This window comes from Aptenodytes patagonicus, chromosome Z (genome assembly GCF_965638725.1).
Source record: "Aptenodytes patagonicus chromosome Z, bAptPat1.pri.cur, whole genome shotgun sequence".
Classification (NCBI taxonomy): domain Eukaryota; kingdom Metazoa; phylum Chordata; class Aves; order Sphenisciformes; family Spheniscidae; genus Aptenodytes; species Aptenodytes patagonicus.
Genome location: NC_134982.1, coordinates 3,515,939 through 3,537,863, shown reverse-complemented (window position 1 = coordinate 3,537,863; position 21,925 = coordinate 3,515,939). Strand labels below are relative to the sequence as shown.

At 42.4% G+C, this 21,925-nt stretch overlaps 1 protein-coding gene across 5 annotated transcripts in view; it reads right to left on the bottom strand.

Annotated features, from left to right (window-relative positions):
* LOC143173220 (dymeclin) overlaps window positions 1-21,925 on the bottom strand; it is a 224,758-nt gene that overhangs the window by 30,546 nt on the left and 172,287 nt on the right. For all 5 annotated transcript variants that reach the window (XM_076363416.1, XM_076363415.1, XM_076363414.1 and 2 more), the window contains 2 exons: window positions 10,287-10,469; window positions 1,326-1,439 (listed from right to left, as the gene is read on the bottom strand). In XM_076363416.1, the coding sequence (XP_076219531.1) occupies window positions 1,326-1,439; window positions 10,287-10,469 (297 nt within the window). The remainder of the gene's footprint in view (window positions 1-1,325; window positions 1,440-10,286; window positions 10,470-21,925) is intronic.

The window sequence follows — 21,925 nt, the reverse complement described above, 5'->3', positions numbered from 1 at the left end:
TGTGGCCCAACATGCAAGTCAATCTGTCACACTAAGTAACTGATAAAACCTTCATTTTTTTGTAAGCAGCGGATTTATTTAGCAATGGCTCTATGTCAAGAAGGAATCACGGTCGCCTCTCAACATAAGAGCTTTTAATTATCTGCATGTAAGAATAAGTTGTCATAGAAAACGCAAAAGGTCCAGTGTTTCTCTCTATTCACAGCATCACAGTGTAGCAAGGACACAACCTGGAGGGTTGGATTTGGATCCAACAACTCCTCTGGCGTTACTTAGGCTATTCCTGTACTGCGGCTCAGGACTCGGACTCTAGACCAATCTCTCCTGAAGTAATTCAGTCCGAGTGACTAAATACGTGCCATCTCAGGGACACAGGGAACTGTAGGAAAGACATTAGTATATGCAGCCAGCTAGACAATTCCCACTGGGTGTTTTAAAATTACCAGGGTATAAATAAATTGCCAGCCGTGGCCAATGGCCATGCGTAGTCCGTGTGCCTTATCAATGATATTTTCCTAAAGTTATCACAAAAGAAATGGGTCTTGAGAAGGTGCTCCCGCTCTCTTATCATGGAGTAGGAACAAAAATGGTTCTGCAGAAAGCAGACAGTATTTAAAATACACTTGGCATAACGAAGAAGAAAATTCGTCGTGTGTTTAAAAAAAACACACATAACTCCCATTTACTTACTTACCTACTTACACAGATTTCATTATTGCAGTATTTAAACATCACACAGCCATTAATAGATTTTAGCCTCACAAAAGCTGTCAAGTTGGTAAATCCCTCATGAGATTTGAGAGATTCTCAGAAGAGAACGGAGGGGTCTGCTCAGGATTATAAAGTTCACGGTCATGTTGACCACACTTACAGGTCCTGAATTGATTTTCAGTAGGTTGGTTAATTCTTAACTAAAGCCCCAGAAATTTATCTTTTTTATATAGAGCCAGATGGAGGTGCAGAGCACTAGAGAAAGAAGAATAAGTTAACAACACAAAAAAGGATGATCAAAGTTTGGTTACAGCTTAACTAAACAACAGATGGAGAGGTGTGACTGCATCTTCGAGATATGATGAAGAAAACCTTAGCCTCAGCAAATGTTAATTCCTCCACACGCTTCAATTTAATAACTAATCAAGAAAACTCACCCAAACAGCACAGATTAGGAATTTAAATTAAAACATACAGATAGGGCAATCCACAATGTAATCCCTTATCTGCCGCTATCGATAGGAGAAACGATGTTTTGATGTTATGGATATAAAGGGTATGTATGTAATTGATTGGAACAGTACACTTTAATTGAGAAGGTCTTGAGCACTTACTCTTAGCCTGTCTTTGGGCAAAGCAACAGCTCCTTGCTTGATGATTTCCAGAACTCGCTCCACTGACAGCTCAGCTCCAGCTTGCTCTAATCGGGAGCTGAAAAAGCTGATCACCTGGAACGAAAAATCAGAGTACATAAATAAATAGAAAAGAAGAGATCTTTGTATCAATTTACACAAGAAGTTGTCATCTTCTTTTCCTGGATCAAGGTACCTGTACTTCTTAAAGAATAATCATGTTATTGCTTGTGTCGCAGCCAGGGAGACTTTGTTAGCACAATTATCAGCATCCTCCTGCAGTCATTTTTAATAGACAGATGATTTTACAACTTAACACAGACAGCTGAATTAATAAATTTACATTTCCAAGTACTGTGCACTGACATATGCTTATATTTCTATCTGTCAGTACTTCTGCAGATCAGGATTTTCGAGGCCTTCCAGTCTAATTTTTATAGTTTCGGCTAGAAATTTACTTTCATTTTGAAGCATTAAAGTAAAATCCTTATAGTTTCAATGACTCCTGGACAGAAGGCTTTAAGACAACTATTACACATCTCAAAACAAGGACAAGAGTCTATATGACTTGCCTGGGGGTTTTGTAGCATCCAAAGCCACAGCAATTGGAATGGAGAGGAAAAAAAAAAAAGCCCACAAGCTCCTCTTCTCCCCAAATTAACCACCCAAAGTCCCTCATGTACCTTCCCCATCACAGATTCCAGGCCCAAGGACCTGTACGTTCCCTTTCAATGCTCCCATCCTCCATGCATCTCCCTGGCAAGGCCAAGCTGCTTTTCACCATATTTCCCTCCCCACCCCCTTTCTGTGACCCAGCTGGTCCTTGTTAGCTAGAACACAGTTAGGTCAGGCTTTATCCCTCTCCAAGCTCAGTAGGTCACACCAGAAGCAGACATCCCACCGGCAGTTCTCCATGCGGGACATCAGAAAACCTCCATTTCTATAGCTCCTTTCATCCAAAAAGAGCACACTTTGCAAACGCCATCCCTTATCCCGGAGGAACTCATCAGTCACGCAGGGGATCCGAAACTCAAAACAACGCAAAAAGGGTACGGGGCAAAATTTCAACACCTACTTAAGAGTCCTTTGGAAGTACCACAAGATGGTCAGGGCCACTTGGTAGAGCCCACGCACACGTGAGCACCCAGCTACCCCTTGGCTGGAGCCACACACAGCTTCCAGTTGCTGCACATGCTGCTGGTAGGTTCCCCGACGTCTCGTAGGCTTTGGCCATCTCTCCTCTGAAAAGTACTAATGTCCACTTGTATCTCAATCCCAACCTCCAGCACATCGAGTAATCTTTGTTAATTCTCCCAAGTAGAAGGGGGGAAAGGTGTATTATACTACCAAATCTCTGCTGAGCTCTCTTTGCTCTGTAGTGAGACCCAGCTAGAGCCCAAAACCATTACCCTAATTATATCTCTCAGCTCAGCTGCTGTTAATGAAACAAAGACAGCTGATGGCTTGATTACTGTGAGATTCAAATTTGTTGTTCCCCTCCTGTGATCCCCGAAACCCTAGCCCTTGTTTTGAGCAGGTAGATTTGCTGGATCACAGAGCAATTTTCTCTAGAAGCTGCAGCACCGAGCGAGAGGGAGACAGGTGACAATTGCTGGAAGTTGCTTTTTGGGGTTGTTGTGGTTTGGCTTTTTTTCTTTTTTTGGTTCTGTTTTGTTTTAAACAACAGAAGTGTGGAAATCAGTCAAGAGAAAATTCAGGTTTAGCCTTCTATACTGTCCTTACGATCACCTCCATACTTGAATAGAAGGGAGAATTTCACTGCCAACTCTGGCAGATGTTGCAGGTAGGTTTTACATTCTTACAGATAAGGACCCACTGTAGCGCTGTGATCTCTGATCCTTGGAAAAAACCAGGAGTAGGATGATGTGCTGAGTTCGTAAGCAAAGGAGCTGGAGGGAGGAACCAGAAATTAGAGAGGAAAATGGCAAGAAACGGCTTGCGCAAAGAGTGTGAGGACCTCGGAGTGAGGCTGACATGGTTTTGGCATAGAGTCTGGGACAAATTGCTGGTAGAGGATACACAGCTCATAGAGGAACGAGAAAGTTGCCCACAAACTTCGAAAGAAAAAACCCATCTTCCTGCACTTCAACACTCCTCTGTCGTCAGTAATCGCTGCTGAAACCTATCCTCGCCCAGGGCAGGCTCGCGGAGAGAATCCATCCCACTAGTGCTGCCTCGTTAGCTCAAGCTCTGCTAAACCACAACAAAAGCAAAATTTAATATTTGGCTTTTAATGAATAGGATAAAATACTATCATAATGCATACGCATAAAAAAACTGAATGAAGATCACAGATACTACCTGAATCCTGGCGTTTCCTATTTTGTAAAGTCAAAGCCTCCAATCTTAACGTGTTTTTAAAAGACTTTAATGTTTTTGTGGTAAAGGTACTAATCTTGGTTGAGTTATATTTCACAAAGAACAGAAGTGCGATAGGCTTCCAGTGTTTTCAGGCTGTGTCAGCATTTCACAGAACTTTGAACGGCTATTTTTGGTGAAGACTGAAATGAAAAATATCTACTTAAACACTAATACTTATCTCTAAGCATTATTTGCGTTACTACTTCAGACAATATAGAATCGGAGTAATTCTTGATAGGAACCCTGATAGTACAGTATCCCAATGAGATACTCAGGTACCCAATGAGTAACCCAATGAAATAAGGAAAAAAAAAAGGGGGGGGGGGGGAGGGCACGGGAAAAAAAAAAGGATGAGTTATACAGAAGAGAGCCTAAAAGAGGCATTTTCTTATTACCATTAGATCAGTAATAAAACCAAAAAGCATCCAGCATTACATCCCTACTGCCCAAGCTCCCATCTCTTCTGTAGCAGGTCTAACGCTTTACCTAGGAATCTGCCCAAATATAAAAGCTTAACATAATAGTAAAGAAGAGTAGCCTTTTCCTTTGAAAGAACTTCAATTATCTTCCACACATAAGTAACAGAGCTGCATTTAAAATAATCATGAAAATTAACAGATTTCAACTCCTTGTCCACTTAAAAAGAAAACGAACCAGAAAAAGCAAACTGACTGGATAATATTAAATGAGTTTCAAGTTTTAGCACATGCTTTAAAACCCAATGCTGAGCATATTACTGTAATGTATAGAAAAAAGCAGATCTCCGGGCAAACGAACTAGACTGAGAGATGGACATTTGTTTTTTTCTTATGGTGTCCATTTTTTGATATTCTGAAAATTATTTTTCTCATTATTTGGGCAACTGGTTTAAGAAAACAGAAAACAACTGCAAAGACTGCTTAAGAAGAAGAACAACAAGAAACTTAACGAGTCGCTGTGAATTACTCGTATCCAAGTCATGCTGCGCGCTGAAAGGCCCTCTCCATGCAAGGAACATAACCCCTTTTAAAGAGCGCTCTCTCCAATCTGGCTTCCATATTAACAGGGATTAAAAGGCACGTCTAATCCTGGATTAGACAACCCCTCATCAGCAATATCTTATCAGCGTCCAGATAAAACGGTGTATCTGCCCTGCGCAGAGAGCCTAATTCTGGTTGTGCGAGCTACCCAACCATGTGGTGCGAGGGGCATGCAGCGACACGGCTTGGTCACCATCAGCTCAGGGATTTCCAGGCTTTGTATTAATGTACCATTAATATACTCGAGATCTCTAAACAAAAACTCTTTCCTATAGTGATTTCCAAAATCGGTTTTCATAAAGTTTTTCCATTTAAGAGGTCAATTTTCCCCGAGAGACTCATCTTTCGACCTTTTGTTTTCTAAACAATAAATTTACAAAATATTTCCAGAGATTAAAAGTGCTGCAAGAAAGCTAGAATGATTTCAAATAGACATTTTAGTTTTTGGAGATTTTTTTTTTTTTTTAAGATTATGAGGGAATAACCACAATGTCTATTATTTTACCCATCTATTGTTTTCAACAGGGTTGAAAGGCTGAAGTAAAGAAATATTTCTATTTACTATAGCATGCACCAAGCAGCAGAGCTATCAAAGACAAGATGTTTTCTCCACTTGGGTGCTTTCAGTGGATGCTGAAGTGCCGCGATGCCCCAGCCCATTCCCAGGCAGTGCCGCTGCCTAACTAACACTACAGCTCCTCGCTTGCTCCTCCAGCTAAAAATAACAGCGCGATTCACTGCTGCCTCCTCTGCCCGCAACTGTCAAGGTTAACTCTGCAAAAGAGGAAAAAAACCTAACTTGGCACCAAATGAAAAAGTTCTGATTCCTTTTTTTGTCTTCCCCCCCCCCCCCCCCCTTTGGAAAGTGATGAAAAGAGAAAGACGCACAGTTTGACGTTGGCTATTTTACATTTCTAGCCGCTGGTAGAGTAACACGCTGTATTGACGGCACACTGAAAGGAGAAGAAAAGGAGAAAACAAACCTCTTGTCATAAAGTACCGCAGGATTAGCACTTCAGCTAAGTAGCTTCCTTAGGAAAACATAAATCACAGCTATGTTCAGTAGCCGATAGTCATACCCTCCGTCCTGGAGCAAAAGTGAGGCAAAGCCAACCCTCGCTGATTTAAGAAGGGACGAAGTGGCTTCAGGTGATTCAACAGCAGGAGAAACACAAAAGGTTTATCAGCAAACTTGAAGTACTGAAGTTTTTCAGATTCACCTTGAAACCAGGAGCGTGTTCAAAGACACATGAACTCTTCAAGGTGCTCTGCTCTTCTCATCTCCCCACTCCTTCACTGCAAGTCCTGCAGGTCTTGAAATAGGAGTTGCTATGCCAGAGCCAAGCAACTCAACCGATCTTAAAATCTAGCAGGGAAACGTCTTTGGAGAAGTAAATTCCTAGTAGGAAACTGCATCAATCGAACCCTTCGCATCACTAAACCATCGCTCCCGACCTCCTGATTTCTATCAGACTATTTTGCAAACAAAATTCTAGCAGCTCCTAGTTAAGCCTGTTCAACCACATGATATCTATCACTAGCTCATAGGAAATATGAAAGTAATGAAAGCCAGTGAGTTCTCACGATGGCCACGAACCAAACTCATCTTTAGGAATGACTAATGAAGAGCCTCCACCAAATTCCTGACACATCTGAGGTTGCTGACCAAATTATAGACCACCTCTGAAACAGAGGCCTATAGATAGTTCACAGCTGAAACGCTTCTGCAGGAGGCCAGAACAGGAACCATAGCATTCCTCTTTGTTCACCATCCAGAGGAAGAATATCCCATTTAGCTAAACAAGATGCACAATATCCTGTTAAGATGACTTTCTAAAATGAAAAGTAAATTAATAGGAAACAGAAGGTATTTTGATTTCAGTTTCTTCTGTACGGCATTAACTGTTCCCGTATGTTCCCAATCAGAGGGCAACGGTGATTTTTAGCTTATTTATAACAACCCAGAGGCAGGTAAGTAGTTTTCAATAAAAGAGTGTTCTATACACTGATGACCCTTAAACGTTTACCTGTTTTTTTTGCCTCAACTATGAAGCACGCAGAGGTTACGTGTTATCTCCAGAGTAACCCGAATGGTCCAAATCCTGAGGCAAAGTCCTTAGTCACTGTGACCAAGTCTGTCCCGCAGTTAACCCGGGCAATTGCCGCTCTGGTCTGAGCAGCTGGTGGAGCTGCAGAGCCACCCCCATATTCACGTCTGCCTACAGACATGTCTGCTCTGTCCTCTGCCCCAGCGTCATCCTGCCAAATGTCTGCTATCCAGAGGTCTCCAATGCTGAAGTGCCTGGAAACCTACCACAGCGCTTCGTTACTATTAACGTTAGAAAGTCTCTCCTCATGAACCTGTGAATCCACAAGTATGTGCAACAGGTTATTCCCTTTCCTTTCACAGCAGTGTTTTATTTGAAAAATATCACATCGCCTTTAGCCTTCCTTTGGCTGATCAGCACTCGTTCTATTTGTCCTTAGAGGTCCTGTTTTCTGCAGCTCTTGTTTCTCCCTAGAATTTCTTCCGTGGTGCCTAAACCCAGAGTAATCCGGCTAAGAAGTCACTAGCATGAGTAGGCTTGGAGGACGCCTCTGGGCTATTCTCCCTTTGCATACCCACACAGGACTGCAGCAGATGCCTCTTTCCATTTGCACCGCCAACTACTCGTTACTATCTTCTCAGTACACTTTCCAACTAATTTTGCATCCACTTTTTGGCATTTTCACCCCTTCCGTGCTTCCTATTCGCTTTATGAGAACATTATGTGCAGCAGAGTAAAACCAATAACTATTAAAGTCAAGGTAAGTCATACCCATTTTATACATTCTTGACAAGGCAAGCTGGCAACTGTTTTAGTGTCCAAAAATCATTACAGATTGCACATATTCTGTATTTTGGTCAGTTTTCTTCAATATAGAACATTACCATGCTGTCTGATAGTATTTCTGTATGAAATACAAATCTGGACTAGAGCTTAGGATCAGAAAATCTTACACCTAATGTAAGGAGGATTTTGCTAAAGCACAGAAGGATGTTGGAGTGACCCAGAACATAAAATGCACCTGCCGCTTGTGTGGACCTCTAGTGGCATCTGATGATGGAAATTACACTCATACTTCCACTACAGGGTGGGTGGAGAGAATCCAAGGGTACTTTGCCATTTAATGACCAGAAAGAGTATGGATGGAGAGACTCAGGATGTAGCACAGCCCCTGCAGACATGCTTTGGGGCCTTCAGAAAGGTCACTTCTCCTCCCCACCCTTCCACTACCAAAAGCTGCAACATCTACCATTTACACCTAGGGTTTACAGGCTTTGGGCCACCAAATTACATTGAGCGCAGCAGCCTGAAACCCAGCAGAGCTCCCTGATACATGGGAAGCTGGTGGATCCATCCTCCTCCGACTAACCAGCCTTGGCCACACGAAAAGCCCGGCCAGCTCACTATTCTGTCTCTGACAGTAGGCTGGGATGGATGCTTAAATAAGAATGTAAGAGCAGGTCAAGAATAGGGAGATCCTCCCCACGAATACACCCTCCCAGCTTCCAGCAACGTACAGTTTAGGAATTTATTGAGCCAAATCTTTAACGATTTTTTTTTTTCCTCCCCCCATGATTTTCTGACTCCTTTTGGAGCACACCAACGTTTCAGACATTCACAATGTCCTGTGGCCGTGAGGATGGAGCTCCCACCTCCATCACTGCAGAGAAAAGCCTGAGCAAAGTCTGGGAGCCAGGAACTCATTTTGGTTCTTCTCAGATGCTGCCCAGATGGTTCCAGACAAGCTCCCCCCACGTGTATAGTAAAACTAACATGATTTGCCACTTTTTCAAGGGATAGGAAGACCAGTTAAAACATTTTGGCCGTAGCACACAAGACAAAGACTGGTTCTGTCTGGGATGGTAGTGCTGCCGATACCGTGTATGAAGTGGAGGACGTGACAGGGTAGAAGAGGAGTCAGCTGAATCTAATCTTTTATTCAGATCTGCAAGCCTGACAGCTCTCACCACTTGCCAGCTGGTGACAGGTACATTTAAAAAAAAAAAAAAAAAAAATCTTTTTTTGACATCCTCGCTTCTCTAACAAAAGAGCTATTTAAAAATTCAACATGCTCCTTTGGAAAGCTTTAAATAGTTTCTGAATGTAACTGGCATCATGCTGTAACCCAATATTAAAGAGTTTTGGGGAGGAATTGTTTAAATTGTTGAAGAAAACCTACATTTAAGTGTTACAAAGGAAAGGACGTGCTGCTATCTGTGGGGGGCACGGGGCTGTCATGCAGAAGGATCTGGCCACCACTACTTTTCCTCGATCTGGACAAGTAACCAGAGAAGGTCCCTATCTCAGTCAGGAACGAAGACGACTGTTATCTTCACTGCACCATATCCTCTCTTTACACAACTTGAAGACATCTTGTCTTAATCATCCAGGCAGTATCATGCTGGCTGTAGTCTGCAGCTGCCAAAAGTTTGGAGAGTTTTGAGCTCCGAATCGTCTGTTCTTCAAGCTCTTGCATGACCAGAAAATATGAAGTGAGAACAGAAGAGGAAGGGATGGGTACAGAGCAGGATTTCAGTTCGACATTTAAAATTACTTTCCTTTATGGATCATCAGAAATTTGTCAATCTTCTGTAATATTTTAAAACAAAAGCAGATCAAACCAGAACCTCAGCAGACTTTTATTCACACCGAATAAATGCACTATTCACTGCAGCAAGAAATTTAGCATCCTGTTCAGCCTTCCCTTCCAGTATTTTGCATCCAGTGGTCACAGCGTGACTTCAAGCATTGCTCAGCTCTGCAAATACTGACTAGAGGACAGAGAAATATTTCTCGCACTGAAAATCTATTATTTGCTAGCAGGAATCATTACTCAGGTTCTCAATATGAACATTAAAGCCACTATCAGATGCAGCAGTAATTAAGTAACAACTGTTTTCCAAAGCCATACTCCATGGAGAACCACACCAGTAACAGCTTCTGATCCACCGCTATTTCCTTTTGTTTTCTTCTAAAATGTCTACTTACCCAAAGGGATTGCTGTGGAGAGAGAGACATTTTGCAGGTGAAAGCAACACACATTCAGATACAGCTCAGGGAACAAGGCAGCTGAACGTCTGCTCTTAGCTATTTTTAAAAAATCCCCCATATTCATTAATAGGCTCGTGATGGGAGTAAGAGAAAAGAAAAAGATTGGTGGATGATGAAAATCTGCTTTTCCTCCCCCGAAAGACAGGTTTCTAACAAGGGGCAGTTAAGAGAAGCTGACGCTGTCCTTCCTTAGGGGACTGAAAGATGTGTAACAGGTTGGGAGTTCCTTACCAGATGCATCCCAAATCCCCCTGGCTCTGCCGAGTTAAAGATGTTGCCCAGAAGAAGTCACAGTGGAGGCCCAGAAAACAGGGGAGAGAAACACAACATTTTAATACTTTCTAAAATAAACTGATAGAGATGATGAATATTTTCCACCCCTCAAAAGGATAAAGAGATCGAGTAACAACATGTAAGCATCCTTTAAATAATGTATCACTTACCAGATCTATATTTTGCATTATGTCCTGGAAGGAGGGGTGAGTTCGAAACTGCTCAAACAGATCCCGCTTGTAAAGCAGCGCGTACACCAAGTTTGGGTTGTGATGAAGAGAATTTGTCAGGCAGGAGTTGATGATCTCCAGCATCATTCGGATCACTTCCTCGATCACATTCAGATCTTGCGCCTTTAAGAAAGGAATAAAAGGTTAGTGCGCCCTTTTCCATTGTAAAATATATCAGGTAATAAAGACAGAGCACAGGTAATTATTATTAATGGAGCTATTAGCTGGTTAACGTCTCAACGGTGAAGCAAATCTGGCATGCCTGTATCTGGAAAGAGATCTGTTTTCTCCTGTAATACCCAAAATTTTAACCGAAATGCATTGCGCTCTAGTATTCAGCCTCATAGCTTGATTCTCTTCTCAAGCCAAAAAGCATTAGCATTACAGCATTAGCTGTAATCAGCCAAATTCACTAAGGGTTAAGTGAACTTAGTCTTTTCAACCCTTCCTATGCTAAGTAAAAGCACTTCAGCATACATTTAATTTAATACATTTTCTGCTGAGCCCCTGCTTGGGGAGGAGGGATAGGGAGAAGGAGAGAGAAAAAAAAAAAATCAGAAAAATAAAAAGTGGCTGGTGAAAGAGAAAAGCAAAGACGGGAGAAGGAAAACTGACTGGATCAAACCCCATTGCACCTTGAACATCCACCACCGTTCTCCAGACTTTGTCTCTGGCCTTTTTTTTTGTATTTTTTTGGCATTGAAGAATACTTGTAATAAACGAAAAAAGAAATCTCCTTTTGTAGTGCACTAAGCCTTAATGCTCAAGAAAAACATGTAGAGCTTTTCATCTTGTCAATGCCTTTGACAAACCATTCCTGATGATTTTGAAACTCAAACTTTCTAAGCTGAACAAGCTGGCATGTGCACGCCTGCTAGCCTTCTGGATTTCTCTCCTTGGGCTGCCCATCAGGATACGCCTGATACGGTTGTTCAGACCGGAGAGCTGTCTGGCCTCCCTTGGGACAGGGAAAAAAAGGCAAATCTACTTCGTTTGTATCATTAGGTCTCGCCACCGCATCAAACGCTGGACTGTGAGACTCTACAGGTCTGGCAAGAACAGGAATCATACCAAACCAGCTTGAGTTTTTCTGCTTAGTACGAACACTGAAACCGCTGGCATTTGCTTTTGCCGCCTGCCTACAAAGCAGTAATTTTCTGAGTTATCATAAGGCACTTAAATACTTCATAACGAGGCTGTACTTGCAACAGCGTTCTGCTGGACTGTCAGTCAATCTGTACATAGTCGGGTTATTTTCTACTCCAAGGTAGCGTTGCAGGAATCGTCACTTGTCAGATATACGCTCTTACCAAGGCAGAAGAGAATACGGGAACTTGTCATTACCCTGGTTAGACCCATATAGACTTGCTCCTCCATCTCTTCCACGGTGCCGAGGACCGCGGAGAAGAGAGCGCCCGTCCTCATACTGCTGCTGAAATGCAGCAGCACTCTAATTTGGTTATCCGCACCGCTTGTCTTCTGCATGTACAAAGAAGATTTAAGCGATGAAAGCCTTTTGAAATGCTTGTTTGAAGAACAGTATTTGGTGCACGCACTACAATGAAGTTTTCTTCTTTAGCAACGATGTCTGACTGACTGATTTTTTTTGCAAAAAAAAAGGGGATCCCCTCTTTTTTAATAGCTTTGCCTCAGCCACCTGAACTACCGTTGTAGCGTAGCTAACAACGTTGGCAAAGACCCTTACAAAGCTGATCACCGCAGCTACTGAGTCTGTCAATGGGATCGCGTTCTTCTACGACAGAAACAACCCTTGCATTCAAAACACAGGTGGTTCCTCCGTCTGTAGTTTCCTAGTTAGCGTGCTATGAAATAGCATCCCAGTTAGAAGCTGTGAAATGTGTATAATGCAAAATACTAGACAAAACCTGAAATAATTGCTTCAGCTGGAATCTGAAGAAAAATCCAGACCTGGCTAACTCATCTGTGGAGCGGTACGTGCCTATCAACTTGGATTTAATTCAGAATATGGGATATTATGGTGGCTTTTAAAAAGCTCTGAGCACTGGTGTAATTCTCCCCCCAGTGCAGCAGGATCACCTAGTGGCCGAGACACTATCCTAAAATACAGACTACATTACTTTTGCAGAAACATTATGATTCAGGATCAAGTGAGATCTATCCAGTTACCAGAAAGGTAACAAGCCACACAATTGCTTTTCAAAAACTAAATGCTTTTTGATAAAATATGTTCACCTTAAAACCCGGGCATACAGCTAGGTTAAACAGAAAGTGTTGCTAACCATCTACAAACACGTTATTTCAAGAAAAGGCAGACTCAGCTATTGGTCAGCTTCAAACAATTAAAAGTTACCAGAGGTTATGGCTCACTAATTGTATTTAAAGTTTTTAGAAGCTGATGGACAGAACCAGCCATCTGTTTTTCAGCAGTGGCGTTGCAGGTGAAGAATCTGGGGCCCAAAGGAAGAAATCCAGGAGCTACAGTGAAGATTTTTACCCATAACTGACTATACCAAAAAAATCATTTATAAGAAGAATGAGCTCCATAAAAGACGGAGAAGTGGGACTGAATCCCAGTATTGCATATATGTTATCTGGAGAGCTGTACGCTCCTATAATTAGCGATTAAAGCATTTGTAAAGGCTTAAAAGTTTTCAAAACAGGAAAAAACAAGCAGAAAGCCAAGGACAGCATTTGGATGAGACAATGGAGAAATGCCGTAAGAGCTGATAAAATGCTGCGTGCTTTTGCTGCTCTGTATCACCAGTATCAAGCTACGGCCCCTCTGCATCTAGACGTGGCGTCACGACAGATAGAAATAAGGTTACAAAAACATTTCGCAGTTGAAGAGAAGTTTATCACCCCGTGGATTAACTTTCAGACCAGCTGAACACAGCTGAAATGCTGAACATGTATGGCCAAGACAAGGAATACCACATCGTCCACAGCATCCTTGTAAGATTATTAAGATTATTTTTTTGACTGGATTGGCTGCTATATGAAAAGAAAAGCCAGGGGGACGGGCACACAAGTTTCAATCTATTAAACAGTACACTTAAATGAGTAGTTAAAAGTAACGGCATTTTCCTAATGCTTATAATTGACAAATGCAATAATTTAAAATTATTACAGTATTCCTTTACAAACCAGGGCTCAGATAATGCCTCTGTCGACACTGATGAGTACCAGTCCTCCCCCTCCTTTTTTTTGTTTATGCCCATAGAAATCATTATACCCATCATTAAAAGAAACTTGGAAGCTACAGCTTGGTACCGACTTTTTGAGACTGAAATCATGCCACAAAAGGGATGGGAATGCAGGCATAGCTCTAACATTTCTGCGGGTAATCCTAGGTAACCACCTCGTGGCTCCTTTTCAGGACAGGAATTAAATGTGGTAGTTTTTTGCGAAGATTTTAATTTTTACGGCAAAAAGCCAGATGCTTGGTCATGTTCTAGTTGCACAAGGAACAAACCAGGCAGCGACAGCTACAAGAGATCGAGGTACAGTTCAGGGTAGTCTGGGTCTCTTTCGTTAAAAAGAAAAAGGAACAAACAAGTGATAATGCCAGAGAAAAGAGAATGGAAACAAGCTGAGAGGATGCGGAGGAAAACACGACGAGCACAGGCATGAGAACATTATCTGGAGAAAAATAATTTCAGTTTGATAAACACTAAGAAGGAACACACAAATGTGCAAAGCCAAGCCAAACTACGGGCAGAGCTGGATGTTCTCGTCTCTGACCATCCTGGAATACTGTTGCTTTCCTTACTGCAATATAATTAATAATTAGCATGACGTCCTCCTGGGCAAAGGCTTCCAGAGAATTCAATATTTACTGCTGGAAAGACACTGATATGTGAAAACAGTTGAAAAGGATACGGCTTATAAAATATCAGAGAAGTCAAGCAGCCTAAACGCCAAACCCTCAGGCAGGTGCTCACAGTTCGGTTCCTTACAGGCACGGTTACCCACCAAAAAATAAAGCAGTTGAATCACTGTCAGTGGAGGATGCAAGATCTCAGTGTCACCAAAAGCCTGCTTAATTTATGGTACCCATCTTCTGTTTCCTACACTGGAACTTTCTGAGTGCTCATCCTTTTAATTTAATTTGACATTAAATTAATTTTAATTTTTATAATAATAGAGAACTGATTAAAAAAGTTCTATTAGGAATGAATGCAAATCTCCAGCCTCTAAATGTTAATAATTTTTAGGAGAAAAAGGGAGGCATGTCCACATGTCATTCAGGTTAACTTTGCTTAACCATCCCTCATGGCTCGTACTGCCTAATAAAAACTGAGACAAAATTATTCCGCTTTCTGTTTTCTTTCCTCCTATGCTAGTTTATATGGAAAATAAGAGTCGTTTGAAAATCAGAATTTCAGTCACTTGTGATGTTATGAAGAGACATTTCTAAGCACGGGTGGACGTGAGGCTGTCTTTCACGATGCAATAAGCTTTGTATTAAGTTTCAGAGAAAGGAACACTTTTTTTTAAGATTTCTGGTAGTCTCGCTGAAGTCATCTCCTCTGCGGCTGCAGCCTGCGATCTCAGCAGCCCGATGTTCACTTCAGCCAGCCTTCGGCTGCCGCACGAGATGCGTCCTCACCGCAGAGCTGATTCAAGTGCTCCTGTCCCCACTTCGGCTCCGAGCCGCACAGAAGCCCCTCGCTTGAGCCCGACTCATCTTTTAACCCTCGGTCCTGGGTGCAGGCTACGAGCCGAGCGCTGCCTGTTTCTGGGTGGTACCCAGGGTATTTCATGGCACGGATGCAAGTTGGATGGTGATAGACTTCTTAATGGCGGTTTGCATTTTTGACCATTTAGCCAGAAAGACGGCAAAGGTCTGCTGGACACTCAGCTGCAGCATCCCATCGCGGCCGTGCAACCCGAGCTGGATGAACCGTTCAATTGCCAGCCACCAGTTACCAGCAGTGGCAGTACGGCTGAATTCAAGGGAATACTGAAGTCTTGATTTCAGGGTGAAGAATGAAAGAATTACAGTTTTCTTTAGGCTAAAAATTTAGCCTATCGATACTTAAAGGGGACTTATAAGAAAGATGGGGACAGACTTTTTAGCAGGGCCTACTGCGACAGGACAAGGGGGAATGGTTTTAAACTAAAAGAGGGGAGATTCAGACTAGATAGAAGGAAGAAATGTTTTACGCTGAGGGTGGTGAAGCACTGGCCCAGGTTGCCCAGAGAGGGGGTGGATGCCCCATCCCTGGAAACATTCCAGGTCAGGTTGGACGGGGCTCTGAGCGACCTGATCTAGTTGAAGATGCCCCTGCTCGTTGCAGGGGGGTGGGACTAGATGGCCTTTAGAGGTCCCTTCCGACCCAAACCATTCTGTGATTCTATTCTATGATTCTAAAAAGCACTAGTGCACAAACTTGAGTCTCATATTGTGTCCACATGATGGATTATAACATGATTATATATTTATTTATTGTGAGCTAGAATTCACTTAAATGCAACAACTTTTATTTTTCCTTTTTACCTGGATGTAAAGTAATCCGCAATCCAAAGCAACAAATAATTGTAAGCCTAACCAGGTCTACTTTGCAACTTTTTTAAAAATCAGAGATCTAACAGCGCACCTTTTCCTTCGTGGTGGGATCCATATGAATGATGCTATGCAGTATACAACAATACGTGTATACATCCAGGACACTGCTGCCTACTAAAAAAGCCCCGCTTCTCTCCGTGCATTCACATGGCAGCAATTTTCCAGCCAACTGATACTTTCAGCTAAATAACTGCTAGAGGTTTCTGCCTGTTGAAATGGCACGACGAATGCTATCAAAAAGGCAATTATACTGTTAGCACAATCTGAGCAGGAAGAACCTTATCTGCCTAAAAAAACAAAACCCGAGCAAGGATGGGTAATGCAATACGCTACAACCGCACAATGTAAATAGGGTAAAAAACCAGGAAAGGCACACCGTAGTGAAGTCTTAATCCAAAGAAACCTGCTGAAATAAAGTGGAAATGTCACCTATAATAGCAAAAGAAATACATGATGGAAATGCAGGCTGACAAAAAAACATGTCCAAACACAATTCTGAACTCACTGCTTATGACAATGAATGGCTTTTAGCGAGCGGTAGCTTGCTGCCAGTAATAGGATGCCTTGACATTTGAATTTTCTGAAGTGCAAATTTCTTTACGTTGAAGCTTGGTGGCTTTAGTTCACAATTACTGACACTGCAGGCCCCTCTCTGGCGGAGCGAGGAGTGCATACAGTATGCAAAAGCTGTAAAGAAGCTACCTAAAGGAGCTTTAGCTTGAGATGCTTTAATAGTTTCCTTCCTAACAACTCCACAATTCAAAGCAGCAAAACCATCTCCGACTTTCCACTTTCCCAGCTAGCTCTGACTGCCCCCTCAAGGTCATTTGCTCCCTTTGCCTCTCTTTGCAAGTCCAGTCCTCCTCTCCAGCCAGGTAGCGTGGAGGAAGAGTCAGAGGAAGGTGCAGCAAGCAGCCGGTACGGCACTCTGCGTACCAGGCAGGCCTGCGGCACGTTTGTGTTGCTGCATCCGTGCAGTGTGGACCATCCATCCTCAGCTCTGAGGCTGAAGGCTACCACAGGGATAAGGGAACAGGCAGAGGAAAGGTGAGAGTGAAGGTTGCACAGGCAACCTTAACTACGGCCTTTTTTCATCCTGAGCCCTTGACTGTGACGCCTCACTATAATTCTTCACATGTAATGTGAACATCACAAAAATGATCGGGGGGGATGGAACACCTCTCCTATGAGGACAGGCTGGGAGAGTTGGGGTTGTCCAGCCTGGAGAAGAGAAGGCTTCGGGGAGACCTTATTGTGGCCTTTCAGTACTTAAAGGGGGCTTAGAAGAAAGATGGGAACAGACTTTTTAGCAGGGCCTGTTGCGACAGGACAAGGGGGAATGGCTTTAAACTAAAGGGGGTAGATTCAGACTAGATAGAAGGAAGAAATGTTTTACGCTGAGGGTGGTGAAGCACTGGCCCAGGTTGCCCAGAGAGGGGGTGGATGCCCCATCCCTGGAAACATTCCAGGTCAGGTTGGACGGGGCTCTGAGCGACCTGATCTAGTTGAAGATGTCCCTGCCCACGGCAGGGGGGTTGGACTAGATGGCCTTTAGAGGTCCCTTCCAACCCAAACCATTCTGTGATTCTATGATTTTCAGTGAGTTCCATGCCCCCCCCCCCAACAGAATTTGTAAACACAAAACATAAAATCTTGAGTAATCAACTACTTCCTTCATGACGCAGATACAACTTTAAAGGCAATTTTGACAGCAATGGAAAACAAAAGGATATGCACACCATATACTTAACACATACCAAAAGGCTAAGAATGCCGAATTAACCCCATACAGACAGCTCCTGCCATTCTTCTTTTTACCAGGGAGAATTAAGGAGGAAAAAATTTGGTAAACTGTTCCAGATCCATCAGCTGCCTCCACAAAAAGTCTAGATGAATGGACAGCTTCAGTTCATTTTCCATTAAATTTTTTTCAGCTAGCTTTATAGATGCTAAGGAATACTTCAAATGATTATGTTTTTGGACATCGAGTAGTCAGCTCTTCCACGCCTGCCTGTAATGCAGTTGTTATAAACTCCAGGGTGATGTACTATTTTGTGTGGAAGAGACAAGTTGACACTTCAGAGAATTTCACCTTGATAACATAATTTAACAGCATCCACAATTATAATGATGTAAACTTCCCTTTCCTCTTTACAGGGGAATTTCTACAGTTAAGTAGTTTCAAATAATTTGCTTTATTTTTAGTTACTTTAAGGGAAGCATATGTATCTTGTTTGTATTAGCTTTGGGGAGCTTCCAAGAGAGCTGTCTGAATTTCCTGCATTTTCAGCAGAAAATAAAACCTTCAACAAAATAAACTCGCTCTGCCAAAGGATTGGAAGAGCGGAGGGGAAAGAAGGAAGCGCACAAGAAAGCTGCCCTTACACTCAACGTGCAAATGAACTTCAAAGCCAAGCCTTTGGTGACAGAAATCTTATCTTCACCTATTTTACTGGCATATACTCTTTGGCTGTTCTATGTCAAACCCAGATAACTTTTGGCCATAATGTTCAATTGTGGGAAAGGAGGTATTAAGTGAAAAATTGCAGGGCTTATGGTGACTATAACCTCAAAAACTAAGCCCGGCATCTCTGATCGCTGCTTAGAAATTTACTAAATAAACCTACCATCCTGACACCCGCTATCATTGCCTTCCCGAATAACCGAGTAAGCTGAAAGAGCAGGTTTTCAGCAATGTCCTACCATTTTGTCAAGCCAGCCCATGCGGTAACACAACATTTCCCAAGAGAAACACAACACTTTCAGCCCGTATCACGACGCAAAACCTCCAGGACAACCTGCGACAAGGCTACACTAGAGGAAATGCCGTGGTGGTGTACCCTGTCCCAGAGAAAACAGCCTGGGAGCAGTCTGCTCCAAGGGAAAACAAGCCAAACGACACCTGCCAAGGTAGCAAACCCAACTGCTTCAATACTCGGTGCTTCAGTACTCGGAAAACCTGTTTGCCACAGGGCTTGACTTCAATAGCCACTGACCAAGAAAATATAAAGCTGTTTCTGAGGACATGTATATATCCAAGTGAAGGTGCAGATACTTTATTGGCACTTATCATGGGACTTCACCATATCGTGTTTATTATTTGGCCAGCCTACAGCTAATCCACAACTCATCTCCTGATCACACCTTACCTTCGCCTTCATCTATTCTTCCATCCATGCCCTTGCCATCTTTGAAATTACAATTCTAAAACACTTCACGTTGAAATACTTTAACTTATCCCTATCCCTCTACAAAGTCAGGTTCCCAAATCAATCAAGAATTTCTAGATATTGGCCTAAATTCCCTCAGTGCTTTATTGGTCCTTGGTGATGCTTCACTCTCTTCGCACTGTGCACATTCTACCTGTTTACTGAGGATTTTACAACTGGGAAATCTGGTTTATTTAATTCTTGTACTGCATATCCCTGTGTGAAATTAATAGTGGCATGGGAAGTTGACTGGCAAACAGTTTTAGCAGAGTAACTCCTTCACTGACTGAACAGTGAAGTATATTCTCTCTTTTTAGAGAGGATCTCTTCTGGCAGCATGGCAGAACTTCAGGAGGAGGGATAGACATTGACTCCACTTGACAGTCTGGTTTTCAGAGAGATGTGACCTAAAGGTGTCTCACTTCCCGGGGGAATGCTACGACTACTAAGCTATTCTATAAGTAGGGCTCCTCTGCTTTAAAAGGAAGGAACGAGCAGCCATCTGGACCCAAAAGGATGGAGAGGCACCTAAGTGCAGGAGAGATGCGGACTTTGGCATTTTCGTGAGACTGGGATTCAGTATCACGACTGCAGAAGGTGTTCAGTTCCAGAGAACAGGACTTGAGATAGTCCTCCTCTTTGGCATTTCATCCCAGAATCCCGGCTTTTCCAAACTCCATTCTTGGGAGCCTCCCATCTGACTCAAGTGCTGAACTCCACCCTGGAAAGCAAAGGGGTGACAAGTCTCGTTCCCCAGTAATTTCCAAGGATGGCAAAATGACAAATCAACTATACAGATCAAATAAAATGATTTTCACCTCAACTGGCTTAGGAAAAGTAAATGACTATGGAAGGCGTTCACTCAAGGTCAAGCTTCAGAGGCCGGTCTAAGCCCACCAAGAAGCTCCAGCATAAGGGGATCCACCACAGTGCCCAAAATACCTGACGGTCACCAGCTAGGAGCTCCAACACTCTCCATGCAAGAACACAGTATTTCCAAACCACACACAACCGTGACAGCAAAATGCAAATAGTGTTTAGCAGAACTAAACCCGATCGTTTTCTAAGGTCCCACAAAACCTGGGAGGCAACTGTTGCTAGGAAAATGACAACGTTCATACTAAGAAAATTAAAGTTAAAACTGTGAATCTGTATTTTTCTCAAATCATGCTTGAAATAATAATGAAGTTTTCTTGCTGTTGAAAGGAAATGGAGAATTCTCCATTTCTCCTTGAAACTAAGCAGTATTCCCTAGAGGTATGGGAAGATTTTGTTTAGTTTGACTGGTAGAACAGGAAAGGACAAGTTCCATATGCAACCCCAACTCCACCATACAAAGGTAAAGAGATCATCATGATACAGGCTTTAATTAACAGAACCTGTCTACCTTGAGTAGAGTTCAAGGACTTTAAAGATGTTACTCAAGTGAAAAAGCTTCCGATTCCAGCACTTCACATGCAGCTTAGCTGTAAAATGTCACCAGCAAAACTGTTCGGAGGTGTTGCACAGTAATTACTGCTACGTGAACTGAAACTTCGACACTTCCTAATTAATTTTTTTTTTTTAAATTGCATGGCAGGTCTTATATAACACTCACATAAAGTTTCACATTTTTGCATTTAATATATAAACGCTACTTAATGAAATCTCTAGACCTAAAAGTCTATTCCTTAAAGCTGACTTCTGATGAACCTCTTTGAAGCAAGTGATCCTCCAAAAAGGAACAAGCTTAACGCTTTTTGCAGGAGGGTACAGTTGCTAACATACACACTGGTGTTTCTGTTTTAGTATGTCCGTAAGTCCACATTTAAGAATCCTTATCACGTCTTTAATGCGTGTTTGGAATGGGTTCTTACCCTTTTTATCCTATGTGATGTTTAACTGAAGTGCAGAAGCCCTTATTTCTATCATGAAGAAAAATAAGACGGAAAAACATTACATCTGGCAAAAAGACCGAAAAAAGACCAATTAGCAATTTAAACCAAACGGTTTTCTTCACATTTTCCCTTCACACCTCCCAAACTTTCCTCCATACAGTACTCCACAGTTACAGGAATGTAATTTATCCACCAGTTCCTTATAGCCCCAGCATCACCTCTGACTATATTATCAACTATTTTCTTCACCCTTGGTATTATACTTGGCAGTAACAACTATGACACTCGCTGCAAAATGTACATACATCTAAGAGCATATTTCCAACGAACCAACTGCTGTCATTCAAGAAAATCACTCAGTGCTACAGATTTTGCAGACCTATCTTCGGTGTCTACGCAATTTTAATTGAGAAAGTATCAAAACTAACTGAATAAATACCAATCCCTCGGTAAAGCTGTCGACTGCACAGAAGCTGAATTGTCCTCCACTGGTTCCTCACTGATTAGATACTGTAGGTTCAGCATCTTTGCCGCGATATTTGAAGACCATCATTGCCTTGGAACTATGACAGCTGTCTTCCACTGAAAGTACCACTCTGAATAATTGTGACCCTACTTAAGAGAAGAAACATCACAACCGAGACTGTGGAATCCAAGTCCTCAATAATCAACACGGACTGCATCAGGTTTCCATAATTTCCATACTATCCAAGCAGAAGATCTTCTGGTCGTGATGACGCACAGGATGTCAGTGGGAAAAGTCAGTGCTACTCTCCACACACTCGGCAGCCAAAAAGTTCTGTATTCTTGCCCTGAGGCTGAAAATTGCTGTTGAAATTTCTGTGGGAGGCATAAGAAAGTCGGAAGGAGTTCGCAGAGCAGACATTTCACGTCAGTACCATTCGGGGAACGTCAAGAAGGCAAGGGAAGCGGTGTTACTGC